This window comes from Mirounga leonina, unplaced genomic scaffold (genome assembly GCF_011800145.1).
Source record: "Mirounga leonina isolate KUSES-001 unplaced genomic scaffold, KU_Mleo_1.0 Mir_197, whole genome shotgun sequence".
In the NCBI taxonomy this organism is placed as follows: Eukaryota; Metazoa; Chordata; class Mammalia; order Carnivora; family Phocidae; genus Mirounga; species Mirounga leonina.
Window position 1 is genome coordinate 453,380 of NW_023270494.1, and position 26,410 is coordinate 479,789.

At 52.1% G+C, this 26,410-nt stretch overlaps 1 protein-coding gene across 1 annotated transcript; it reads left to right on the forward strand.

The window, feature by feature from the left end:
• On the forward strand, positions 1 to 25,529 carry RAB40B (RAB40B, member RAS oncogene family). The gene is made up of 6 exons (XM_035025704.1): positions 1 to 254; positions 19,554 to 19,614; positions 21,439 to 21,499; positions 22,155 to 22,232; positions 22,973 to 23,195; positions 24,479 to 25,529. The coding sequence occupies exons 1-6, from the start codon at positions 86 to 88 to the stop codon at positions 24,748 to 24,750; spliced, it is 864 nt and encodes a 287-aa protein (XP_034881595.1). The 5' UTR covers positions 1 to 85; the 3' UTR covers positions 24,751 to 25,529.
• Positions 25,530 to 26,410: the final 881 nt, after the last annotated feature.

Here is a 26,410-nt window from a genome sequence, read left to right on the forward strand (position 1 = left end):
CGGCCCGCTGCGATCTGCGGACGGCGGGGCCCGCTCGGCGCCTCGGTGCCCGTCGGCCGCCTCTGAGCCGTCCCGCGGGCCGGGCATGGGCGCAGGCGGCGGCGGCGGCACGATGAGCACCCTGGGCAGCCCTGTCCGCGCTTACGACTTCCTGCTCAAGTTCTTGCTGGTGGGCGACAGCGACGTGGGCAAAGGCGAGATCCTGGCGAGCCTGCAGGATGGCGCGGCCGAGTCCCCGTACGGCCACCCGGCGGGTGAGCGCGGGGCTAGGACGGGGGAACAGAGCCCGGGGAGCGCGCGGCTAGCCGGCGGTGGGGTGGGGGCGGGGCCTGGGGAGCGCGCGGCGGGCCCGGGAGCGCACGGGAAAGCAGGGGGACGCTCAGCGGGCCGGGGATCTGACTGGGGGCCGGGGGGAGCGCGCGGCGGGCCAGGGAGCGCTCGGGAGAGCGCGCGGCGGCCTGGGAGGAGAGGGGCAGAGGGAGCGCCTTGGGCCCGGGGAACGCGCAGCGGGCCAGGGAGTGCAGGGTTGGGGGGACCAAGGGAACACGCAGCGGGCCAGGGAGCGCACCGGCGACCCGGGGAGGGCGCGGCGGGCCGGAGTGGAGCCGAACCCAGGCACCAGAGTAGTGCGCCGAGGAGCTGGAGGTGCGGGGACTGGGAGCGGGGCCGAGGGGGCGCAGAGAGGAGCGGGGGTGGAATGCGCGAAGGGACGCGGATCCAGGAGCGCGGGGCTCACCGCCCGCCTTTCTGCCTGACTCGGGCGCGCGCTTCGAGGGAATCCCCCGCTGCACCCTCAGTTCCCACGTGGGGAAGACAGCGCGTCCTCCGTAGTCTCACCAAGGTCCGCTTCCCCGCGGGAACTAGCGGCTGGGCAGGGTGCTGGGGTACTTCTGACCCGGGATGACGGCGAGGCGGAGGAGAGCGGACGGACCACACAGGTGGGGTTTGGGAGTAGGTAGCCGGGCTGCTGTAAGTGGGCCCAGCCGGGAGGCCACAAGCGCGTGCAACGCGTTTGGAAAGGATGCGTGGGGGTTAAGGAGCGGCCGGGAGGGAATGGGGCGTGGGATCCGAGCGCAGCGGGCGGAGGCTCCCAGGTGGTGGCTCTGCGCGTGGGTGAGATGGAAGCGGAGGGAGAGAGGAAGCAAGAGAACTAGTCTGGACGCTTCTCCAAGGTTCCTGGCGTGTCCGAGGGGCTCCTCGCCCTGGCGAACAGGCCCGGGAGGGCAAGAAACCCAGATGACCCTCGAGAATGCGGCCTGAGGGCGAGGAAGGGAAGCACCATAGAAAGTGAAGGAGTGTGGGTTCCAGGTGGGGAAGCCAGAGGACTCAGAGCTTGAGGACAGTGGGCAGAGGGTCCCCAAAGTTTGAGGTTTGAGGGCCGCAGGCCCCAAGACGGGGTGGACATTAGGAGGGAAAGAAGGGCAGGGGAGAGGAGAGGAAAGTGAGGTGGGCAGAAAGCTGGGCCAGCAGGCAGGAGAGTCAGGGTCTTCACCCAGGCCGGCTGCCCCGACGGTGCAGGTCTGCAGGTCGGGTGGCTGTGAAGGGCACCTGCCTGTGATCACCTTTTAACTGTCATGTCAGGGGCTCAAGGAGCACTTCCAACACAAACCTGGCTGCTCAGGGTCTTGCCCCTCTCTGTCTCCTGGGCTTGCAGTCGGGTTCTCCAGAAGCAGAAGAGGGCAGCCCGGGAAGTGGAGTCTTGATGTTCAAGCCAGCCTAGGTGTGCTTCCCGCCCTAACCGGGCAGCGTAAGCTTGAGAAGACAGTGCAGAGGAGGAAGTTTTGGGTCCAGGGGCCTTACTGGGAGATAACTTGATTTAAGGCAAGAGGGGCAGGAGGTGCAGGGCAAAAGTTGTGGTAGGACCCAAGGTGGGCTATGTGGGGATGAGGGATGTAAAAACAATAAGTGGTCTGCAGAGCTGGCAGAGGGAGGAAGACTGTGGCTTCTGAGCAGGGATGTGAGCGACTTAGGCGGAATGGCCTGCGCCAGGCCTTTAAGATTGGAGGTGTGGGGGTGGGGAGAAAGTTGGGGAGAGTTTTGGGTTGGTTCTGGAGAACCGATGCCAAGAACCTGGACTCTTCCTGAAGCTGCCAGTGCGAGAGTCACCCAGGGGACTTGTGAAAATGCAGATTCTGTCTCTGATTCCAGATCTGTGTTATCCAAGGTGATGCCATCAGCCATGTGAGATTTTTTAAATTTAAAGGAGTGAAAATAAGATACAATGAAAGGTTCATATTAGCCACGTTTCAAGTGCTCAGCACTTGGCTCCTGACAGGTGTGGCAGAGCCCTGCTGGAAGGCTCAGCTCTGGGGCTTAAGTTGCAGGAGGGCAGCAGGTTTTGTCTGTTTGCTCCACAGCGGGGTCCTCAGGGCCTGGGCGCAGTGGGTGGAGGAGTAAACATTGAACAAATAAAGCACCAGGCTTTTAAACTGTGTGCCTGGGGGGAAGAAGCTGTAGTTTTGAGTTCCTGTGAGTCGGTGAGTGATGTGCAGCAAATGGGAGGAGTGTGGACAGAATATGTGTCCTGGTTGTTTGAACAGAGGCTTGGGTACGCTTTGTTGTGTTACTTTCTTTTTGTTATATGCGAACTGAGCACTTGTAAAAGCAACTAGTTAACGCTTTCTTCTAAAGGTTTTTCCTCCACACAGAGGGAGGATTTAGGTTAAAAAGACACTTTCTAGGAGATTGTAAGGAGTTGGCATCATTGTCAGTATTATTACTATTACTATTATTATTAAAGACACGTTTCACTTTGCATGAGTACTTCGAGGAGCATCGGAAGGGGAGGGCGTTCCCAGCCTCCTGTTCCCATCCTGTTCCCACCCCCTTACCCCCTCCTCGTGTGCACCCCTGTTGCTCTAAATTTGCCCCGGTTTCTGTACTGGGGCTGCAGTGCCCGCAGTCCCTCAGTGTCAGATGCTGACCATGAGTCTTTTCTCCACCACTGTGTCTCTGACTTCTGTATTTTGCTGTCCCTCTAATTAGCTACATTTCATTTCCAGCCATTTTCCAGGAAGGGCTCGTGAGTATTTTCATGTTTGAGAATGTCTGTCCTTTGTCTTTATCTGTGAACAGTATCTCGGTTAGGTTAGAATGTATCCTCAGGCTGAATGTTCTTTCCCTCCACACTTTGTCCCCATGGCTCCACTGGGCTGGCTCTCTCGCTCGCTCCCTCGCTCTGAGGTCCGCTGGTCTCTCCTTGTGGGTGATTTGCCTTTTCTTCAGAGTTCCTCAGCTTAAGCAGACCTTATCTCAAAGTCGAATGCTTGGTGTTGAACTTCTGATACACTGTGTACTCTTTGAATTTGCAGATTTTGTATTTAATTTCAGGGAAATGTACTTTATGTCCCCTAAAACATCTGTTACATTGATTGGTGTTTACATCAGGTTTCCTACTGCTGCTGGGCAAATTGCCACAAACTTAGTAGCTTACAACACAGATTTATTATCTGACAATTCTGGGGGGCCACCATCTCCCTGGGATGAAATTGAGGTGTTGGTAGGGGTTGTGTCGTTTCTGGAGGTGGCAGCAGTGAGTCTGTTTGCTTGCCTTTCCCAGCTTCTGGAAGCCTCCCGCACTCCCCGGCTCCAGGCCCCTTCCTCGCCTTCGAAGCTGACAGTAGTAATGCTTCCTGTCTCACGCTGCACCCCTCCAGCCTGACTCTCCCTCTTCTGCTTTCAGGAGCCCTTGTGATGGCACTGGGCCCATTTGTTAATCCATGATAATCTCTGTATTTAAAGATCACCCGGTTAGCAAACCTAATTGCTTCTGCAGCCTTACCTGCCCTTTGCCATGTAAGCTCCTAGAGTCATGTATTCTGAGGATTACAGCGTGGATACCTTTGGGGAGCTGTTACCATGCTGCATGCCGTACCCATTATCCTTGTGCTGGATTGGTTTAGTTGTGTTCCACATCCCTTCACTTCTCTCTCCCTGCTTTGATCTTTTTCTCTCTCTCTTCTGAATTTCTGTGGGCATCTCAAGCCTTTCCTATTTGTTGGTAATTTTTATTTTAGTAAACTGTTTCTAGCTGTTTCTAACCTTTTTATTAGTTTAGTAAATGATGTTTTGGTCTTCAGTTTTTTTCCTTACTCTTACAATTTTCATTTACAATTTTATTTTATTTTTTTAAGACTTTATTTATTTATTTGAGAGAGAGAGAATGAAAGAGAGAGCACATGAGAGGGGGGAGGGTCAGAGGGAGAAGCAGACTCCCTGCCGAGCAGGGAGCCTGATGCGGGACTCGATCCTGGGACTCCAGGATCATGACCTGAGCCGAAGGCAGTAGCTTAACCAACTGAGCCACCCAGGCGCCCTCATTTACAATTTTAAAAAATTTCTTTAAATGGGGCACCTGGGTGGCACAGAAGGCTGGGCATCTGACTCGGTTTCAGCTCAGGTCGTGATCTCAGGGTGGTGAGATCGAGCCCCGAATCGGGCGCCGCACTCAGTGGGAAGTCAGCTTGAGATTCTCTCTCCTTCTGCCTCTGCCCCTCCCACTTGTGCTCTCTCTCTCTCCAATAAATAAATAAATCTTAAAAATTTTTCTTTAAATAATTATTTCATTAAAAAAATCTCTCATTTTGGGCGCCTGGGTGGCTCAGTTGGTTAAGCGACTGCCTTCGGCTCAGGTCATGATCCTGGAGTCCTGGGATCGAGTCCCGCATCGGGCTCCCTGCTCGGCGGGGAGTCTGCTTCTCCCTCTCATGCTCTCTGTCTCTCACTCTCTCTGTCTCAAATAAATAAATAAAATCTTTAAAAAAAAAAAAATCTCCCATTTTGCCAACTTAATGTTTGTTGGTTTTTTTTATATATAAATTTTATTTATTTATTTGACAGAGACACAGAGAGAGAGAGGGAACACAAGCAAGGTGAGTGGGAGAGGGAGAAGCAGGCTCCCCGCCAAACAGGGACCCCAGGATCATGACCTGAGCCAAAGGCAGACACTTAACGACTGAGCCACCCAGGCAGCCCACCAACTTAATGTTTTTGTTAAATTGTTCCATTGCATGAAGTAATTGGGATGAATGTCCTTCTGTTCCTTGGGTCATGTTTCCTTTCAGGTTGGGTTCTTTGTCTCTTTTTCCTTTTATAACTTTTTGTTAAAGTGTGATACACACGCAGAATAGCTGAGGGGCCCACCTCCTACTTTTGGGCCTGCTGGCCCTGGAGCCTCCCTCGGATCTGGAGGGTTGGTACCTCGTTCGGCCTCTTCTCCCAGGTAGATGTGGTGAGTAAAAGGCCTGGACAGCCAAGCTCTGTTTGGGGAGTGAAGTCAGGGCCACCACTGGGCTCCTGCTCTCTGTTCACTGGTGAGGGTCTCTCCCCTTGGCTCCAGCTGGTGGTGTTTCCAGCACGGTGTTACCTTTCCTTCTCTGGTTGCTGAGTTTCTACAGTGGGAGAGGAAGATAGATGAAACGGACTCTAAATTCTTTTTTTTTTTTTAAAGATTTTATTTATTTATTTAAGACAGAGAATGAGAGCGAGCACATAAGAGGGGTTAGGGTCAGAGGGAGAAGCAGACTCCCTGCCGAGCAGGGAGCCTGATGTGGGACTCGATCCAGGGACTCCAGGATCATGACCTGAGCCGAAGGCAGTCGCTTAACCAACTGAGCCACCCAGGCACCCACGGACTCTAAATTCTACAGTCTCTTTGCCTCCCAACTTTTTTCCCAAAGAGACTCACTATTTTCTGATTACTTTCTCCTGGCTCTTCCCCAACTTCCTTTTGCCAGCAGGAACATCCCATCTTTCTTTCTCTGTTTCATTTCTGCTAACAGCTAGTAATAATAGTGCCCCCCCCCTTTATCAAGAGCAGAGAAGAACGATCTCATGAGATAGGTTACGTTATTAGGCTCAGAGAGGGTGAGTAACTCTTTCAGGATCACACAGCGTGAGTGAGAGCAGGAGTGTGGATGGTGTGGCTGGCTCTGGGCCCCTTCTGTGGCCTCTCTGACTCAGAGCAGTGGCTTTTCTTCCCTGTGAAGACCATCAAAATGCTTTTACTTAGTGACCTTGTTGTGGGTTTTTTTTGCCTTTCTATTTGCCTTTGGCAAATGTTCTGCCAGGAGATGCCTACACGCCACCACAGACGGTGGTGGGTTTGCTGATTTTACAGCTACTCTGCGGTTTCCCTTGGCAACCACTTCAAGATTCAAAACATGATTTATAAAGCCATCACTTTCAAGTTTGAACTGAGAGTCGAATCATATTTTATCCCTAGTTCTTTGCAGTGTAATTCCTTAAGAAGGAGATGATCTTCTACTTCCTTACCTTCCGTGGTGCCACCAAGAGCATACGGTAAATTTCTTCAGTGTATTCATGTTTTAAATTATGTCATAAATGCTTCCATGTATTTGACAATAATAAAACTGCCTTTGTATCAGATTTTCTCCTTAAAAGCCAATCATTCAGCCCTACCTCCCTGTGTCCTCTGGCGCCTCCTCCCTACAGTGGGGACTGCCCCTTTTGTCTAGCCTCTAACCCCAACCCAGGGCGACCCTGATTTTGGGTGATGGGCAAGGAGGGGCTCAGATCCAGCCAGCCCAGTTTCCTCCTGTGCAGAGGGTCAGCTTCTGGCTAGAGACCCCCCCCAGCACCCCCTGTGTCCTCTGTCACTAGCTCTGGGGGCTACAGTGGCTGTAGGATGACAGCCACGTGGTCCTGCCTTGGTTCTGCGGTCACACCTGCTTGCTCCTTGCTCGGGCCTTTTGGGGTGAGGAGAAGCAGCAGGGTGTGTCGGAAGCGACGGAGCCTATCACTCCCGTCACAGGCTGTGAGCTGATTTCCCATTAAGAGATTTTTTTTTTTTTTTTAACATTTGTTTGAAGCTTTCTTCCCCGGCTTCTTCAGCTTAATTAGCTGCAAAGAAGGAATTGTGTATAAGCAAAAACTGAAAAGAGCTGCGGTGTCCAGGAGATTGGGCTTTAAAGCATCGGAAACGTAGATTTATCAGATCCACAAACAAAACCGTGTAAAAGGCAGTCACCGCCTGAGATAGCATCGAGGTCTCCAGGTTTCCCTTCTTCAGAAGGGCCTCGCTTTAGCTTTCCTCCTTGGAGGCCGGCACCAGCTTCCCCAGGAGACCCCGCACGCCCTCTGCCTCTCCCCAGGCTGTTGGAGCAGCTCCAGCACCTCCTGAAGTTGGTCCCACTGTCTGCACCACGCTGGCCTGAGATGCCGCGCGGCCCAGCCCCTGCGTGGCCTGCTGCCAGAGATGCCACCCTTCGGGGTTCTGCCCCTTCGTCTGTGAACACCTCCGTTCCAGAGACACGGCCTGCCCCAGCCTCTGTGAGGACCTGGAGGTCGCAGCCCCTGCGGATGCTGTTCTCAGAGCGCTCACGCCTGCGATCCGGCACGTTGCTTCTGGTTCCCCATTGCTTCTTCCGTCTCGTCTCCCGCTGACCCGCAGAGATGAGGCGCGCGCACCACAGTGTGACTTCTCAGTTACAGGGTTTCGGGAGAACGGTGCTCGCCTTCCAGAGACTTCACGGGACACAGTACATCTAAGTGTGTTTGATATGTGTCTGCGTAATGTACTCTACACACAGCACACACATGTGTGCATACGTTCACAGACACGGCTGTAAGTTATTTTTGTTGCTCTGATTAAGGCACGAATTTGGTGAAGAGGTTTATCATTGAAGGAGCAGAGTCTTCTTTTCTTAGTTCTGGTAACGTACAGAGATTTGTCGGACGTGAAGCTACTTGTGTTGCCCTTGAGATGGTTTTATTTGTTCACAGCGTATGTTTGCTCTTGGAGAACTTTCTAATCACCACCAGCCCTGTGGCTGAGAGCTGGCTTGTGGGCTGCGTTTTCCCGAGTAGGCCTGCACTCCCGGAGTTAACCTCTGTTCAGCGGAGTGTGCAGTTTGGAATCCAGGCCTCGGGCAGCCCCGCACAGTCCTTCGCTCATGGGGAGCTCGCGTGGGACTGTGTTCGGAGACGTGGCTGGGGAGACAGGAGGCTCCCACGCTGCTGGAACCGCAAGGTGGGAAAAGAAGGCGGCTGCCCTGGGCGCATAGAGTAGCCTCACCGCCACTGTCACGGCAGGATCCAGCCTGGGACTCGGCCTGGCTTCGCAGCCCCTCCATGAACGCCCGAGTTCCCCGCCTGAAACCACCTGCTAATGGTTGTCCCTTGGGAGATAGTCCCATAAAGCTCTGGCGGAGAGCCACGAAGGTCATCACCACTGTCCTGGGGTTTCCTTGGCTGAACATGAACCTGGGCTGTTTTTGGTTTATGTGGGCTGTGTATTCCCTCCTCTTGCAGCCAGTAATTAATGAATTGCCTTCCCCAAATGGGACTCAGCCGAGTTTGCTTGTGACTCGTGACACAAATGGCATTTTATTTGGTTAAAAAGAAAAAGGAATTTACAGAGGCAGAATCCTACATATGCGTATTAAATTCTCGTGGACCCTAATACAGAAGGCTGAAATGTATTGTCTTAATGGGAAAAATAAATTGGTAAATGTGAAGAACATTGAATTCTCTTTTAGACTAAGAAAATTCATTTGGAAGTAAAATCTGTTTCTTCCAGTCTAGAATGATGTGCTCGTTCCGGAAGGTAGACCATTGCCTCGTGGGTTTAAATAGTGTCGTGCTGGTTTGACGTCCGGGAGAGGCAAAGCCAGAGGTGTCAGACCTGGAATCCATCCTGCGAGGCTGGGCGTCTGCGCTTGGCCCTGAGCGCCCGGTCCGTGAGCACTGGGTGGGGCGGGCAGTGGGTGCGCAGTGCAGGAACCCAGCGCGGGAACGCTGGACGGCCTGTCCATTTCCTGGGGCAGCTGTAACGAACGACCACAGACTGGGGGCCTAACAACAATGGATGTTTAATCTCTCTGGCTCTGAAGTCCAGGCGTCTGAAATCGAGGTGTGGGCAGGACCCCCCACCCCAAGACTGCAGGGGAGAATCCTTCCTGGAATCTCCTGACTGCCGGTGGTAGCCATTGTGTGCAGTTTGAATGAGGGAGGAAATGGACCTTGCAATTGACCTCTGTCTCCTGAGTGGCCAAGCGCCCTCTGCCTTTGCTCTTCCCCTGGCAGGTGGTGGTCCGCGGAGGGTGGGGGCCTGCCAGAAGCTGGCCCCTGGTCCTCCATCAGATGACACAGGGACTCGATCCTTCCCTCCCACACTGTCTTGGGTTCATCATACTTGGCCCAAAGGATGTGCCACTGGGCATGGGGAAGCCTGGGAGTGACCCAGGCCCTGCTGTGGTGTCTGGGGCAGCCATGGCCTCTGTGAGAAAAATCGCCCAGCCCTGGAGCTCAGGTCCCAGCCGGTCATGATGTTGGCCAAGGCTGGGCTGAGCCCGCACTGTACCTCCTGTCTGAGCAGGTCAGTGGCATCAGGGCTGGCCCAGCGGAAGAGGGCTGGCCTCTTCTCTTGGACAGGAAACTGCTCACAAAGGTGTCCAGCTTGGTGACCCACTTCAGGGCACCCACCATTCCCACGGGCTGTGAGGACCTGGTGAGCATGAGCCTAGGAGGCAGCTCTGGGCTCTGGGTGCTCTGTGCCCGGCAGAGTCACGTTGGCCTCCTGCAGCCTCCTTCCCAGAGAGGAGGTCCCTGCTGCCGCCCGCCCAGACGTCTGCCACTCCTGTGGGCTTCTCAGGGAAGCCAGTGTTGCCGTTTTCCAGTTGTCCTCTGATGATAGCTGCTCAGCAGAGGGGCCCGCGTCTGCCCAGCACCTCCTCGGCTGGCCCCCCACTTCCTCTCCCTCTAGCCACAGTGACATACAGGGGCCTCTCGCCCTCTGATGCTTAGTGCCTGAGACCACAGTTATTTACCAGAAAATAGGCCCCTGTCATCTTCCAGGTGGGTGGGGAAGGTGACTCCGAGTTCAGGGTGGTTCATCCTAAACTGTCTTCGGGAGCACAGACAGGTGAGCGGGTCTGCCTTTGGGACAGTCACTCAGCCGGGCATGGCCATGACCAGCGATGAGGGCATCTCCTTATCCCAAGATATCATGTCACCTCAGCTTCTGCAACTGCAGAGGGAGGAGGCTGAACCAGGAGGCTCGGGGCTCCTTCTGAAGACACATGCAGCCTCTGTGGGTGGGAATGTGCTAGAATGCAAGGCTGCTGGCTGACTGAACTGACCGTCTAAGTGAGCAGAGTGTCCCAGACAGGAGGTGTTGGGGGGCCTGAGCCCACAGCGCCCCATGGGCCAGGTGGGCAGCCCCTGGCTGAAGTGGGCTTTACAGAAATGGTACCAATAGCATCGAGAACCATGCACTTGAACATCAGAGATGCTGCCCCCATTTCTTTCCTGGAGGATGGTAGGATTTCCCAGCTGTGTCTCCCAGACAGCAGCCTGTGCAAAGTAGGGTGAGAACAGGGAGGATGCCCCTCCTGGCCTGACCTGCCAGGACCTGGCGGTGGTCTGAGTCCACGTTCCAGCAGTACCCCAAGTTAAGGGGTGACCCTGAGACACAGTGAGGGCAGCCTCACAGCCAAAGCACTGTGATTTGGAAGTGTTGGGACTCTGGAAAGAGGGGCTGTTGTCGGGCCACACCCAAATAACGGTTCAGAGACGATCTCACTCATGGTGGGGGTGGGCATGCAGGGGTGCCGGGCCCCACACTGTGAGAACTCAGTGTTCCTGGATGCAGCTGGTCAGCACAGAGCACTGGGTGCCCAGGCCAAGGTAGCATGGTGGTGGTCCTATTCCTGCTGGGCAGATGGGAAAATTCAACTCCCAAAGTGGGGAATAAGTGGCTCAGGGCCGCTAGGAGTGGGAGCTGTGTGGACGAGCTGGGACAGCCAGGCCAGGAGGAGACTGGAGGTCCCTGGACTGTCCCTCACCTGGGGGCACCTGAATCGACCGCTTTGCTATTTCAAAGAGAAAAACGAGGAAGGAGAAACATTCAGGGAACATACTTTTCAAAAACGAGATCTGCAGAGAGAGATTTCAATTTCAGTCACTGCCACTGTGTAAACGTGATGAACACACTTCATATCCCTGTCTAGAATGTGACTTGCTTTTAGAACCATTCAGAAACTCAAGGGGGCCCACTGAGGGGTCAGCACTGGCCTTGGCTGTGGGTGCAGCAGGGCCCCTGCCCGGAGCCCTTCCCACCCCTTGGCTCTGCGAGGCACCCAGCATCTTCCAGCAGACTGTCCCTCTGATCCAAAGAGCTGAGCAGAACCAGCTCAGGGAAGGACTCATGTGTATACGTTTTCTTTGGGGTGAAATTCACATAATATAAAACAAACCATTTTATTTTTATTTATTTTTATTTTTTCAAGATTTTATTTACTTATTTATTTTAAGATTTTATTTATTTATTTGACAGAGAGAGAGACAGCGAGAGAGGGAACACAAGCAGGGGGAGTGGGAGAGGGAGAAGCAGGCCTCCTGCTGAGCAGAGAGCCCGATGCGGGGCTCGATCCCAGGACCCTGGGATCAGGACCTGAGCCGAAGGCAGAGGCCTAATGACTGAGCCACCGAGGCGCCCCTCAAGATTTTATTTTTAAGTAAAGTCTACAACCAATGTGGGGCTCGAACTTACAATCCTGAGATCAAGAGTCGCACACTCCACGGACTGAGCCAGCCAGGCGCCCCAAACTGAGCCATTTTAAAGTGCACAAGTAAGTGGCACTTAGTACATCCACAATTTTGTCCAACCACCACCACTTTCGGAAGGAAACCCCTCCTCCCAGCCTCTGGCAATCACTGGTCTGCTTTCTGATGTTTTCATTCAGCATTAGACACATTTCTCAAAAGCCAGCTACTCGAAGATGAACATGTTTGCAAGTGATAGTTAACCAATATTTACACCAGAAGAGAATTCTCCTACGTGACGGCACACATTTACGCCTGTTCACTCACTAAAATAGAAATAAGCAGTTGGTGCATGAGCTGAACTAAATTATTTATTCATCATGTGGAGCTAAAAGTAGAGTGAATGGCTTGGCATTTGATGCTTCCTTTTTTTTTTTTTAACAAGGCTAAAATTATATCTCTTCTTCTCTCTGTTATTCTGACTCACTCAATGAGCATTCCTACAGGCTTTATTCTGGAAGCTTTTGCGTGTTTTTCATTTTGATGGTCAGAGTTTCCGTTGGATTAGTTGAGTGCCGCGAACAGGAATTACACCTTTTGATCGTCACCTTGACACTATTAATGTCAAAATGTTGGGCTCTCATGGACTGAGCTATACGGTAGCCAGCAACAGAGTCAGGGACGAGGGGAAATAAATAAGAGAAGAGCAAACACGTAAGTAGGAGAAAAAAGGAAACATTGCAGGAGGGAAAGAGAATGGTTCAGTAAGTAAATTTGTGAGGAGAGGAGATTCTGGCCATGGAGAGAGGTGATCTGGGCATTCTGTGGCAGACACAGCTGTATCAGAGGTTTATCTTCAGAGACCCAGGGGTTTGGGGAAGCGTGAAGCTTTTGCTGGGGTGAGGCTGCCACAGGTGGTTGGCACACAGGCTGTGAGTAGCCGTAGCAAGTGCGCTCTTCCAGGTGGTGGGGGAAACGGAGGCACAGGGGAGCATGAGGAAGTCGCTGCTTGTCAGGACTGGGATTTGATCCCAGGCCCCTCAGAGCTCCTCCCTGTGGGGCCTTCAGAGTTGGGAAACTGTGTGGCCCCAGTGGGTCTGACCCATCTCCACCCCCAGCTTCCCCAGCTGGAGAAACCAAGGCACACATCACACAAGGAAACCGTGCTTTCTCAAGCTTTATCTCCCATCCCACCCCGCTTGCCCTGCCCCATCCCATCCTGAAGTCTCCACAGTATGGGCAGAGGGAGGTGCTGCCTGTGGTAGTGGGGCATGCAGCTAAGCAGATGGACCTGGAGAAGGTCGGGAGTCGCCACCCTAAGTGAGGTTGCGTGTTCCCAGGGGTTAGGGGTCAGGGGTTAGCCTAGCTGAGGGGCAGGTTATTCAAAAGGGCTGTCAGTCATTGAGTTCAGTTTTAGTCACGATGGCTAATGAGTAAATCATGATTGTTGAGCTTTTAAGTACTTGTTTACTGTTAGTGAAATTCTGAGACACAGGTCATTGTACTTTGCTTTGAGAAGATGTTAAAATGTAGCTTTTTCCAGGATTTGCATGTCAGACATTCTCTGTTCCTCTCTCCACTCACTGTGCTTTGTGGGTTTTCTATCAGACTGGACATTTTTGGTGCACACAAAAAAGTTGGCTCTACAAGACAGTCTGGTACTGGCACAAAAACAGACACATAGATCAATGGAACAGAATAGAGAGCCCAGAAATGGACCCTCAACTCTATGGCCAACTCATCTTCGACAAAGCAGGAAAGAATGTCCAATGGAACAAAGACAGTCTCTTCAACGAATGGTGTTGGGAAAATTGGATAGCCACATGCAGAAGAATGAAACTGGACCATTCCCTTACACCACACACAAAAATAGACTCCAAATGGTTGAAAGACCTCAGTGTGAGACAGGAGTCCATCAAAATCCTAAAGGAGAACACAGGCAGCAACCTCTTCGACCTCAGCCGCAGCAACTTCTTACTAGACTCATCTTCAGAGTCAAGGGAAACAAAAGCAAAAATGAACTGTTGGGACTTCATCAGATAAAATCTTCTGCATACTGAAGGAAACAATCAACAAAACTAAAAGGCAGCCGACAGAATGGGAGAAGATATTTGCAAATGACATATCGGATAAACGACTAATATTCAGAATCTATAAAGAACTCATCAAAAGTAACACCCCAAAAATAAATAATCCAGTTAAGAAATGGGCAAAAGTCATGAACAGACATTTCTCCAAAGAAGACATACAAATGGCCAAAAAGACATACGAAAAAATGCTCAATATCACTTGGCATCAGGGAAATACAAATGAAAACTACAATGAGATACCACCTCACACCAGTCAGAATGGCTAAAATTAACAAGTCAGGAAACAACGGATGTTGGTGGAGGATGCAGAGAGAGGGGAACCCTCTTGCACTGTTGGTGGGAATGCAAACTGGTGCAGCCACTTTGGAAAACAGTAGGGAGGTTCCTCAAAAAGTTGAAAATAGAGCTACCCTATGACCCAGCAATTACACTACTAGGCATTTACCCCAAAGATACAAATGTAGTGATCCGAAGGGACACCTGCACCCCAATATTTATAGCAGCACTATCAACAATAGCCAAATTATGGAAAGAGCCCAAATGTCCATTGACTGATGAATGGATAAAGAAGATATGGTGTGTGTGTGTGTGTGTGTATGTATATGTATATGCATACATACATATATGTATATGCATACAGACTGTATTCCATTTATATATATTCCATATATATACCATTATATATACCATATATATGTATAAATATCATGTGTATATACATATACAAATATATGTATAATGGAATATTAATCAGCCATCAAAAGAATGAAATCTTGCCATTTGCAATGAAGTGGATGGAACTGAAGGGTATTATGCTGGGTGAAACGAGTCAATCAGAGAAAGACAAATATCATATGATTTCATTCATGTGGAATTTAAGAAACAAAACAGACAATGTAGGGGAAGGGAAGGAAAAATAAAATAAGATAAAAACAGAGAGGGAGGTAAACCATAAGAGACTCTTAACTATAGAGAACAAAGTGAGGGTTGCTGGAGAGGAGGAGGGTGGGGGGGATGCACTAAATGGGTGATGGACATTAAGAAGGGTACTTGTTGGGATAAGCACTGAGTGGTATATGTAAGTGATGAATCACTAAATTCTGCTCCTGAAACCAATACTACACTATATGTTAACTAACTTGAATTTTTTTTTTTTTAAGATTTTATTTATTTATCTGACAGAGAGAGACACAGTGAGAGAGGGAACACAAGCAGGGGGAGTGGGAGAGGGAGAAGCAGGCTTCCCGCTAAGCAGGGAGCCCGATGCGGGGCTCGATCCCAGGACTCTGGGATCATGACCTGAGCCGAAGGCAGACGCTTAACAACTGAGCCACCCAGGTGCCCCAACTAACTTGAATTTAAAAAAAAAAATTCAGCCCCAAGCAGCTTAAGCAAAGAGGAGTTTACGGCCTCACCAGATTGACAATTGAAAGGCAGGCCTCCTTTGAGCCCAGGCTGGGTTCTGGTGCTTGAGCCTTTCAGGATTCTCTACTGCTCTTTCTCCCCATCTGTGTTTCCATCTGTGTTAGCTTACTTCCCAGCTCCTCTTCCACCTGGTGAACCCTGAACTATATGATTGCTCCACCAAAGTTGAGAAAGTGGTGAAGAGCCCCTACCCCACACAGCCGGTCACTCACTGGTGGTTTTGGGTCACTGGTTTTTACATTTTGTCTATCATTGAGAGTTGTTATCTGCAGGAGGACTGGTTCAGTAGGAGCTGTGCAGTCATGGCCAGAAGCAGAACCTCAAAAGAGAGCAAACCAGGGGTGCCTGGGTGGCTCAGATGGTTGAGCGTCTACCTTCGGTTCAGGTCATGATCTCAGGGTCCTGGGATGGAGTCCCACATTGGGCTCCCTGCTCAGCAGGAAGTCTGCTTCTCCCTCTGCCTCTCCCTCTGCCTCTCCTTCCTCACTCATATGTTCTCTCTTTCTCTTGAATACATAAAATCTTTTTAAAAAAGAAAGAGAGCAATCCAAAAACAATAAAGATCTTGGAAATCAAAAATGTGATGGCAGAAATAAAAATTTCAAAAGAAGGATAAAAGATAACGTTGAGACAATTTTCCAGAATATTGAGAAAAAGAGATGCAAAATTAGAGAAAATAAGAGAATCATGGAGTAGGTTTGGGAGGCCCAACATCTTAGTAACAAAACCCCAGCAGGAAGAAAAAAGTGAATAATTCAAGACCATCTCCCAGAATTGAGGGATGCCTGGGTGGCTCAGTCGTTAAGCGTCTGCCTTCAGCTCAGGTCATGATCCCAGGGTCCTGAGATCGAGCCCCGCATCGGGCTCCCTGCTCTGCGGGAAGCCTGCTTCTCCCTCTCCCACTCCCCTTGCTTGTGTTCCCTCTCTCACTGTGTCTCTCTCTGTCAGATAAATAAATAAAATCTTTAAAAAAAAAAAAAAAGACCATTTCCCAGAATTGAAAGATTTACATCTCCAGACTGAAAGAGCCTGTCAAGTGGGCAGCACAACAGTGAAAATGCCTCATAACAAGTCATGAGATTGCAGAGTGCTAGGCCAAGGCAAAGACCCTCCATGCCTTACAAGAGGAAAGACCAGATTGCATTTCAAAGGATCAAGAATCAGTTTGACATCTGACTTCTCAACAGGAACTCTGGGAGGTAGACGTGCACATTTCTGAATAAAAATTATTTCCTACGTCAATTGTGTGCCCATCCACTCTCAATGAAGAGTGAGTGCAGACTACAGACATTACAGACATGCAAAGTCTCAAAAACTATCTTCTACTTCTACTATCTTCTACTATCTCTCCTTTTCTCAGGAAGAAAAAGGATGTAAACCAACAGAGGGGGAGATGTGGGATTCCACAGTAGGAGAAGAGAGGGCCCAGGAAGACAGCATACTCCTAGTCTGCAAGGGAGTAGGACAGAAGCTCTGGGAAGATGCCACTAAGAAGGTGAAACACCTGAATGTTTGGAAGTACTAAGGGGAGGGTTGGATAACTGGAGGAGATTTTAGGGATATGTTCATGATAAATGCAGAGAAAACTAAGCAAATAAACAAAAAGGCAATTTTTAACTCCAGTAAAAACAAAAAGTTGTATGTGAAGGACAAATATAGTATACCACATGTTCCAGCTGTGGGTAGTGTTTACTTGGTCATATTGATGTAAAATTGGACATTGGTCTAGCTAAAATGGCAAATGACTATACTCTGTGCATGTGTGTGTGTGTGTAAGGGAGAGAGAGAGGCATGTGGAGTATGTCAATGAAAGAGAACTACATTTTCACCTTCCACAGTGGGAATTTGATTAATGCCTAAACCTGAAAATTCAGGAAGTAGGAATACAAGTATGTTGTTTACAAATTTGGAGATTCATAGCAGAAGAAATACAGAAAAGATGAAAATGGGTGCACAACACTGTGGTGGGGTGTGGATCAGGTCCTGTCATTTTCCATATTAAGTCATAGACTTAAAATGAAACCATGTGTATATCTATGACTAATGAAAACAAAATCCAAGTATAGTTTTAAAAACTTATAAGGTGCTTGGGGTGCCTGGCCAGCTCAGTTGGTGGAACATGCGATTCTTTTTTTTTTTTTTGGAAAGTTTATTGAGCAATGGTACAAAGCTCCCGAAGAGGGAGGGGACCCAAGAGGGTTGCCCAAGCATGCAATTCTTGATCTAAGCGTGGTGAGTTCAAGCCCTATGTTGGGTGTAGAGATTACTTAAATTAAAACAAAAAACAAAAAAACCCTTATGGGGTGCTTAAAAAGACCATGAGGAATAAATTCTTTTAAATTTATGAAAACTTATTTTTTATTGTGGACCTAAAAAATAAGTACATGAGGATACTGTGTAAATCAAAGGAGCCAACCCAATTTAGTGAGTTAATCTCCCAAAGGTTAAAAATGAAAAACCCGTCCAGCCTGTGAATGGTGAGAGCTCTCTTTTACTGTCTGGAAACAGACATGCCAAAGCCCACATTCTCTCTAGATTCAAAAATGGATTCCCAAGTGTACTTATTTGTTGCTTCACCTAGACGGCATAAAACCTTTAGTGTTCCAAGGGAAAAATTAAGTATTTCCAAAATTAACTTTGAAGTTGCTCTCTGTATATGTTTTTATGTGTTTATATATGTTTAATTATATGTGTATATATTCTACTTACTTATTATGTGATTATACATTCTATTATATATTATATTTAATATATGTGTGTATATATATTCTATTATAGACATATATATTCTATTTTAGTGTGTGTGCCTCACGTCATATATGCCCAATGCTGACCGCTGCAAAAGGAAGAATATAGGCATTTGAAGTTGCCTTCCAGATAGTTCCGTGGGATTTTAAAGGACTGTGAAGAGGCCCTTGGTTGGTCAGTCCAAAGAGTAATTTCACAGAGCCTGAATGTACTGACCTAAGCAGTTTCCAGAGTATCTATGCTCTGCCCTAAAACCTTGGGCAACGTGCCCTCAGAACGAGAAGCAAATTTGTTGTCACCTTTGCCATGCATACTGTATTGCCCTCAACCTACTTTAAAGACAGGAGGGTTTATGAATATGGCGTTCTTTTCCTTGGGGCTTTCGTGGGTGGGGGGTAGCTAAGTCTAAGCACTGTAGATCCGCCAAGGGAGCATAGCCAAGCTACTTGGAAATGGCACCTTCTTTAGCACTGCATTTGGGGAGCTTGCTTTCTGAGCCTTGGGTGCGGGGCTTTTTCTTTTGGTGGAGAGCTGCTAAGATTTCATACCCATTCCAGAACTTTCTCAGGGTGAGGCCCCCATGTAGGAGCTCCTCTCTCTTCTCCCGTCTGCCCCCCGGAAGCACATTCCACTTTAGATTTGTAACTCTTAATCCAGCTTTCCTTGTCAAGATATCTAAAGTCTGGCCACATCCCAGAACCTTTTCAAGGCTGGTCTTCTCGAGGTTTGCATGCTTTGAGAGACATTCCTGAGTAAGTCTAAAAATGAAATAAATCAAGCACCATAGAGCCTGGTGGTGTGGTGTGGTGTTACTAAGCGGTTTGGATCCTTGTGATCATAAATTGTGTTGCATCTGTTTTTTGGAAGGGAGTACTCCTTTCTTGTTTTCTCTGGTCACTTAATGGAAACTCTGTCTTTCACGGGCGACTTGCTCTGTGAACACAGAAGTGGTTTCTCAAAGAAGTAGAAAATTGGTTTCTGGTGGAATGGGGAGGAATATTTTTCTTTTTTAAAAATGTTTATTGCTTTTTTTTTATTTTAGAAAAAAATGCATGCTCATTGAAGAAACTTAAAATAGGGAAAGGTTGGGGTAAACGAAGTAAACACAACCCAGAAATTTCCAGTTGTAACGCAGGGCTGGTCCTCACTGTTGCCCCCCACCACGCACATACACTCACAAATACACAGGTGTATTTTCTTTACTTAGTTGAGGTAATGCTTCATATCTCATTTTATATGTGACACATTTTACTTTACGTTCTTAGTGTGATAATTTGGGGAAATGATCTCAGTGTTTTAGCCTGGGATTCGAGCTTCAGTGTAACAGTCCCAGGACGGGAGGCGGGGCGGCAGGGAGGGTCACAGAGATGAGGGGGTGGGACATGGGGCTGCCCAGAGCTGCCTGCAAACGGGGGGCCTGATGCCGAACAGTTCAAGGGCCAAAGTCCAAGTCCGTGTCCACTGGCTGCCGCTGCCCGCCCCTCGGGTGGCAGGCAGTGGCCGGGGAAGCCCAGGCCTTGGGGCGGCCGGGAGGCCGAGGCAGCTGGTGCCGAGTGAGGAGAGGAAGGTCGGAGGCCCCACAGAGTGAGCAGTGGGGCTGGTGGGCAGGGCCCGCGCAAACCCAGGGAGACCCAAAGCAAGGTCCAGTCTGCCCACCTCAAAAACTGTGACTCTGCCCTGGTGAGAGGTGCTTTCTCCCCCCAGGAGAGTTCTCCTCTCTGGTGCCGTTTGCTTGAGCATAGCTGTGAGGCCCGCAGCACTTAAGCTGCCCGCACCCTTCCACAGGCATCGACTACAAGACCACCACCATCCTGCTGGACGGCCGGAGGGTGAAGCTGCAGCTCTGGTGAGTCGGGGCCCACCCCGGGCTCTAGGCAGGACGCGCGGCCCCAGGAGGAGAGGCTGTACCAGTACCCCTCCCCCCCACCCCGGCCCCAGCAGACCCAGGGCTGCCCCAGAGGAGGTGGAGATCCACTTGTCTGGGCCACCGAGGCGTCATCCATGGGAGGGAACACTGGGGCCTTTGTGGGTCCCTGGGGGTGTGTCCAGAACAGGCCCCACTGAAACCCTCTGCCTCCCCAGCAGCAGGAGGGGCCCACGGGTGGGATGGGGACAGACCCATGGCAGGTGTGGGAGGGCAGGAGCAAGAGGCCCTCGCCCGGTGTCTGGACTAGGTCTCTTTCTCATGGCCTCAGCTGGCAGCCCTGGCTCTGCGGTCGGGTCACACTCCCCTGCCTCTGCCCCTCCTGCTCCGGGTGGGGCTGCGGAGTGGGAGAATTGGGGTTTCCTGCTTCGACTGCCCCCATGCAACTTACCTGACTACTGTCCCCGGCCTCTGTGTCATCACTTCTCCTGGGCCACCTGCATGGCCCTCTTCTCTGCCCAAACATGCCTAAGCCCCAAGCCACATGAGCCTCCCCTAACTGGAAGCCTGTCCTCCTGCCATCCCCACCTGCCCCTTCCCAGGGGCAGTCAGCAGGGAGCCTTTCTCCACAATGTCCCCTTAGCACCCTGTCCCTTCCCACTGCCTGCCCCCCGCGCCAGGATGTTTGAGGCTGTGGGTAAGGCCCACCAACAGCCTGTGTCCTCTGGGCTGCGCACTGCTGTGGGGCATCCTGTTCTCACCAGTTGTCCTCAGACTCCTGCGTGCTCTGCCCGGCAACCTCTGCCCAGCCCTGAGGCCTGCAGGGCCCAGGGCTTATCTCGTCCTGACTCCCTCCCTCCCCGAGACTATCCGAGGGCCCCACTCTCAGCCCATGCTTGCCCTGGCCTCCGAAGGCTGTCTCACATCTCCCCTGGGCAGTGACAAGTCTCCTGATTGCGTGTTTCATCTCGTGAGTGCTGTCATGTGCCCACCCCCTCCATTGCTCCTGCCACACCCTGGGGTTATCCACAGCACCCCACGTCCAGGGACGTTCCCGCTTCATGATAGCCACCAGTCTCCCATGAAAGCTAGTGATTCATGCCCCAGGGCTGCTCTCCTCCTCTGTCTCCTTGCCCACAAACTTCCTAGCCACTTCCATCTGCGGGCGCGGGCAAAGTGGAAACTCTGTAGCGGCTGAGCTGCGAGTTCTCCATCGATTTGCTCCTCGACACTGAGGTGCTCCTCCCCCGTCTTGGGCCACGGTCAGCACCTCTGGCTCTCCTGAACCCCAGGCCCTGCCCTCCCTCGTGGTGGCTCATCTAGGACTCAGAAAGCAGGGGCAGGTCACCACCTGCAGGTGACGAGGAGAAAAGAGAGAAGTTGCGCTGTTTGTAGCGAGGACGCGGTTGGACCTGCAGTCCCGCCCTCATCCCTGTGGGGGATCCCCTGTGGTGGGGGCGTGTTCATCGCACACGCAGATGTGTGTTGACCTTACAAGAGATGCCAGGAGTCAGCACCCACCGGTCCTCAGAGCCGCTGCCGTGAGAACAGGCTGCTGGAGTCCATCCCATGGGAATGTTGTTTTTCTTTATCCTGATTTATGGCGCTGGGAGCTCCATTCTGGTCATTCCAGGTGTCCGCACCCCTTGGGTCAGTTCTGTTTTGATAAACTTAGGGAAGTATCTGTAGTGGGATGGCCACTGACTGACAGTCGTAAAATGTGTTTGCTACGGCTCCCAAGTTCCAAACCCTGTTGTCAGGAAGAAGCAGGGATTTCTTCTCAATGGCCTCCATCATCTTTTCCAGGGATACATCCGGGCAGGGAAGATTTTGTACCATATTCCGCTCCTACTCTCGGGGCGCACAGGTAACATCCCCTGAGCTAGGAAGTTAACTGACTGAATAATAACATTTGGAATGTTCTTAAATGGATACCTGGAGGAGAAGGCAGTTAAGCTCCTATGTGAATTGATGCAAGAGGCTGAAAGTGTGCCAAGGAATGTCTGGTGCTCGCAAGCCTTCAGCATCAGGGATGGGCGCCTGTGTGCGTGTGGACGCGTGTGTTATGTCCGCATGCACGTGGGCCTGTGTGCATGTGTGTCTGCGTGTTTGTGCATACATATGCATGCGGCAGGGCCATGTGTGTGCACCATTGCTCGCGTGATTGCGTGTGTGTCGAGCGCTCTGTCCGGGAGGGCGGGCCCACTCTTAGGACGGAGGTGGTCCCTGCAGGCTCTCCACATCCCGTGTCCCTAGAGCCTCTTGTGGATGTGGGGGATCGAGTCCCCACCTCACCTTGACACTTGAGGGCTGATTAATGAGCTCATGAGATGTCATTAGAAATACTTATTTAACTACGACATTTGGTAGATAAACAAAACAATATGTTTTCTGTTAAAGTAAGTAAAATGGTATTTAGCTGGTTGTGCCTCCGTGACGGAGTAGCCTGCACACTGGCCAGCACGGTCCGGGGCTGTGTCCGCCTCTGTCCCGTAAGGTAAGCCTGGTGCCTCTCCCCCCAGGGTGTGATCCTGGTCTATGACATCGCAAACCGCTGGTCCTTTGATGGCATCGACCGGTGGATTAAGGAGATAGACGAGGTACGACATGGTGTGCCAGGCACCGTCCGCATGGGCGGGTGGGGGTGTCGGGCACGTGGGCCAGGACACGAGGCCTCAGCAACACGAGGCTGTGCCACCTCCCAGAACGGGACGGGGCCCTAACTTGGAGACCCACCCAGCCCCGGGGGTCGGGGCCGCATACCACCTGCTGTGTGGAGTGGGTTGGTGGGTGGTGTTTGGGCTGCTGTCCCCCGGCACCCGGAGCCGCCCGACTGCCAGCGTGGACACGAAGTGGTCAGAACCACACTCACGGTGTCAGGTTCCTGCAGCCTGCTGAACCGCATGGCCGTAAACAGCAGGAATGTATGCTCTCACAGTTTGGAGGCCAGAAGTCCAAAATCTAGCGTCAGCAGGGTCGGCTCCCTCTAAAGGCTCTAGAGGAGGATCCTCCCTGCCTCCTCCAGCTTCAGGGGGCTGCCAGCGGTCCTTGGCCTATAGACCCATCACTCCAGTCCCTGCCTATCCCAGCAGGTGGCTCTTCCCCTGTGACTTCTGTGTCCTCTCCTTTGCTTACAAGGACACCAGTGACTGGATTGAGGGCCCACCCCAGTGACCTCATCTTAACTAATTACATTCTGCAAAGGTCCTATTTCCAATAAGGACACATTCTGAGGTTCTGGGTGGGCATGAACTGGGGGAGGATTTACCCTGTACACCAAAGGTGCGAGCAACCACAAAAGCTCGCCAAGTAACCCCCTTGCCTTTCTCTAACCCTTCAGCACGCCCCTGGCGTCCCTAAAATCCTGGTGGGAAACCGCCTGCATCTGGCCTTCAAGCGGCAGGTCCCCACGGAGCAGGCGCAGGCCTACGCGGAGCGCCTGGGCGTCACCTTCTTCGAGGTCAGCCCTCTGTGCAACTTCAACATCACCGAGTCCTTCACGGAGCTGGCCAGGACCGTGCTGCTGCGACACGGGATGGACCGGCTCTGGAGGCCGAGCAAGGGTAGGCACCAATCAGGCCGTCCTACAGCCCCCAGACCCTGGTCTGCCTCGCAGGACCCGCCTCAAGCCGCCATGTCCATCCTCAGAGTAAATGCATTTAATCTGAGAGGAATCACTATTAGTAGTCTTGTCGGAAAGTTCACGAGAGGCATTTCTGAGGTCAGTGTGTGGGCAGAAGTGGAGGCAGGTGCAAACAGGCTTGTGCAGTGGGAAGGGGGCGGCACCTCCCCACGCAGAGCAGGACCCCTGAGGGCCGGCTGGCCAGGTTTCAGCCCATGGTTTTGGGAAGCACAGAGCGTGTCAGGAATGATTCACTGCCAACTCTTTTTTTTTTTTTTTTGCAAAGAGGAGAACCTGAGAAACAGAAGCACCTCGAGCGTAGTGGGCACCCTATAACCTGAGGTTGGGATACTGTTCAGATCCCTCGGTGTTAATCTGTCCAAAGACCTGTGTCCTCCGATTTCATCTACTTTGTGGGTCCTTTACGGTGACAGTCCCTGTCACGGATTTCCTCGCAGGAACCTGGCCGCATATGACTGTTACAAAACAAAAGGACAAAACCTAGAGTCATTGAACTGGGCGGCACAGGGAGCCAGACTGGATTCTTCTCAGTTAGGGATTCTCCATCTCAGCACCGCTGCCGGCTTCGACAGGGCTGCTGGCTCTGGGGGGGCGTTCAGTGTGCTCTGCCCCCTGCCCCCCCGGGGTGGAAACCACAAGTGTCCCGGGGGGTCAAAACCACCCCCAGCTGAGGGCCATTGCGCGGAGAGAGCTCTCTACTGAGACCCCCGGGCCTGACCCCTCAGGGGCTGCCCCACGAGTGCCACCCTCATCAGGTCCCCCAGGGCCCCATCCCAGGGAGCCTGACTCACACGAGGAACAGTGTAGATGAGACCGAAGCACTTGCTTCTCAGGCACACTCTTGGGCATGTCCCCATAGAGCTGGTCACACGTGCTTCCGATGTCAGCGGTGTGGTGGTTGGGAAGATCATCCCTGACACCCTCGGTCTCTCACCCCAAACTGCAGTCAGGTGAGGCCTGCAGGAGGACCTCACGGGCCACCGTCTCCCCTCCAGGTCTGCCCCAGGGGTAGGGGTCTCCAGTCCAAGGCACCTAGAGCAGGGTGGCCCACCTCCGGCCCTTCCCAGGGCCACGCAAGGGCACAGTGGGTGGAGTGCTCAGCCCAAGTCCTGGGGAAGGAAGGTGGGGAGGCGAGCGGGCTGCCCTGTGGTCGGTGTGTGTCCGGGACAACGTGAACTAAGCCCAGTTCCTTTCCTTCCCAAGTGCTGAGCCTGCAGGACCTGTGCTGCCGCGTGGTGGTGTCCTGCACGCCCGTGCACCTGGTGGACAAGCTCCCGCTGCCCATGGCCTTGAGGAGCCACCTCAAATCCTTCTCCATGGCCAGCGGCCTGAACGCCAGGATGATGCACGGCCGCTCCTACTCCCTCACCACCAGCTCCACCCACAAGAGGAGCGGTCTGCGCAAAGTGAAGGCCACCCGCCCGCCCCAGAGCCCGCCCAGGCGCTGCCCCAGGAACAACTGCAAAGTCTCCTGAAGACGGCGTCCGAGCGCAGACCCCGGCCCCTCTGGGAGAGACGCCAAGCAGTCGCCCGCGGGACAGACGCGGGACGGACGCGGAGCCCGTTCCAGGCCCGGAAAGCACCTGCCGGCCTCTCACGCTGAGATCTCTCACGGTGACGGAGCCGCTCCGTGCAGTGAAAACCCAGCCTGACTGACGTTTCTCCGTGGATGTGCATGAAGCTCTTGTTTTAAACGTGTGTTTGTCCAGGGGGGATCGGCCGTCTGCTCAGCTCTGGATGGCGCGAGATTCTGGCTGACGCGGCCTTTCCCTGCCACGGCTCCTTTTATAAGAGCGCGACGCGCGCGCGGTGAGCGTGGCCCCGGGGACTCTGGAGAGCAACGGGACAGAGAAATCAGTCTTCGACCTCACAAGAGGGCCTTTTTGTAAACCTCCTCTTCACGTCGAAGTGCTAGTTTACGGAGCACGCGGAGAATGGGAGATTATGCAGGGCGGGTCTGACGAATTTGATAGTTTTTGCTATGTTATTTACCCTGTTTGGGGATTAATAAGTGATTTATATGCATATTTTTCTGTAAATCTACATTTTTTGTACACGATGTCCCACAAGTTACGAAGCAAAGGGAAGAAAATGCCAAAGATATCTCTAGTTGTCGAACGGCCACAACATAGTTACGTCAGATCCAGATCGGCGAGGAAATTATCATCCGGAGCCGTTTCGGTAAGGGAAGAAGCGGACGCTGTTGTTTCAGAGAATGTTTCTCGACAATAAAATGTATACTTGTTTCTTGGTAGGACTGTTGGCTGGTTCTTTCTGATTCCGTGTGTTCACATAGCCCTTTATTTCATTTGCTTCATTGCCTGTCCTGAGCATGGCATCTGCTGATAGAGACTCCCTTCCCTGGAAAGAAACACAGAGGCAGAAAGTGGAAGTATGAAAGAGAGACCCCGGAACGTGTGCCCGTCCGGGAAAACAGCAGACGGGGCTCTTGACTCCCCCTGGGGTGCCCACAGATTCGTCAGGCACCCCGGACAGACAGACAGACAGACCCTTATCACTGATCACAAGAACAGTGTAAAAGGCCCCGGGGCAGGGTCTCACCTTCCTGGTTGTAGCTGCCTGACCTCTCTCTCGGCAGCAGCTGATGGTTACGGTGAGGAATCTTTAAGAAGTAAGTAGCAATGGGAAAACACCCAGTTCTCAGTTTCTATTAACTATTTACAGATTTTTAGAAATTTAAGGGACTTGAGAATCGGAAGCAACATCTCTATTCGGAGGGCCAGAGGAGAAATGAGGCTGGCCACCCCTGGCCGCTGAAGGCCTAGGGCCAGGCTTGAGGTCGCACAGCCCCCTGAGCACGATGGGGACAAATGTCCACAGGGGAGCGGGCTAGGGGACAGCGCCTCTGCAGCGGCTGCCGGCCTGGGAGGATGTCCTGCTGGGGCCACAGCACCTTTTCTCCGTCCGGCAGTGGATGGCAGAGAAGGGTCGACCTGCTGACCATGAGTGCAGGGACAGCCAGGGTGCCCAGGATGGGTGTCATCTGACCTGCTGTGACCGATGTGGGGCCGGCCCAGGTGGGGCATCTCTTTCCTACGTGGGTGACCAGGAGGGATGTGAGGAGAGGTCCAAGTTGAAGGGAGCCCCTGCAGCACCTCTTCTCCCCTGTGAAGA

Excerpts from the sequence above, each read along its gene's own strand:
- RAB40B (XM_035025704.1), top strand. The coding sequence starts at position 86 with ATGGGCGCAGGCGGCGGCGGCGGCACGATGAGCACCCTGGGCAGCCCT. Across the intron at positions 255-19,553 it reads CCCGTACGGCCACCCGGCGG|GCATCGACTACAAGACCACC; the intron begins GTGAGCGCGGGG and ends ACCCTTCCACAG. Across the intron at positions 19,615-21,438 it reads AGGGTGAAGCTGCAGCTCTG|GGATACATCCGGGCAGGGAA; the intron begins GTGAGTCGGGGC and ends CATCTTTTCCAG.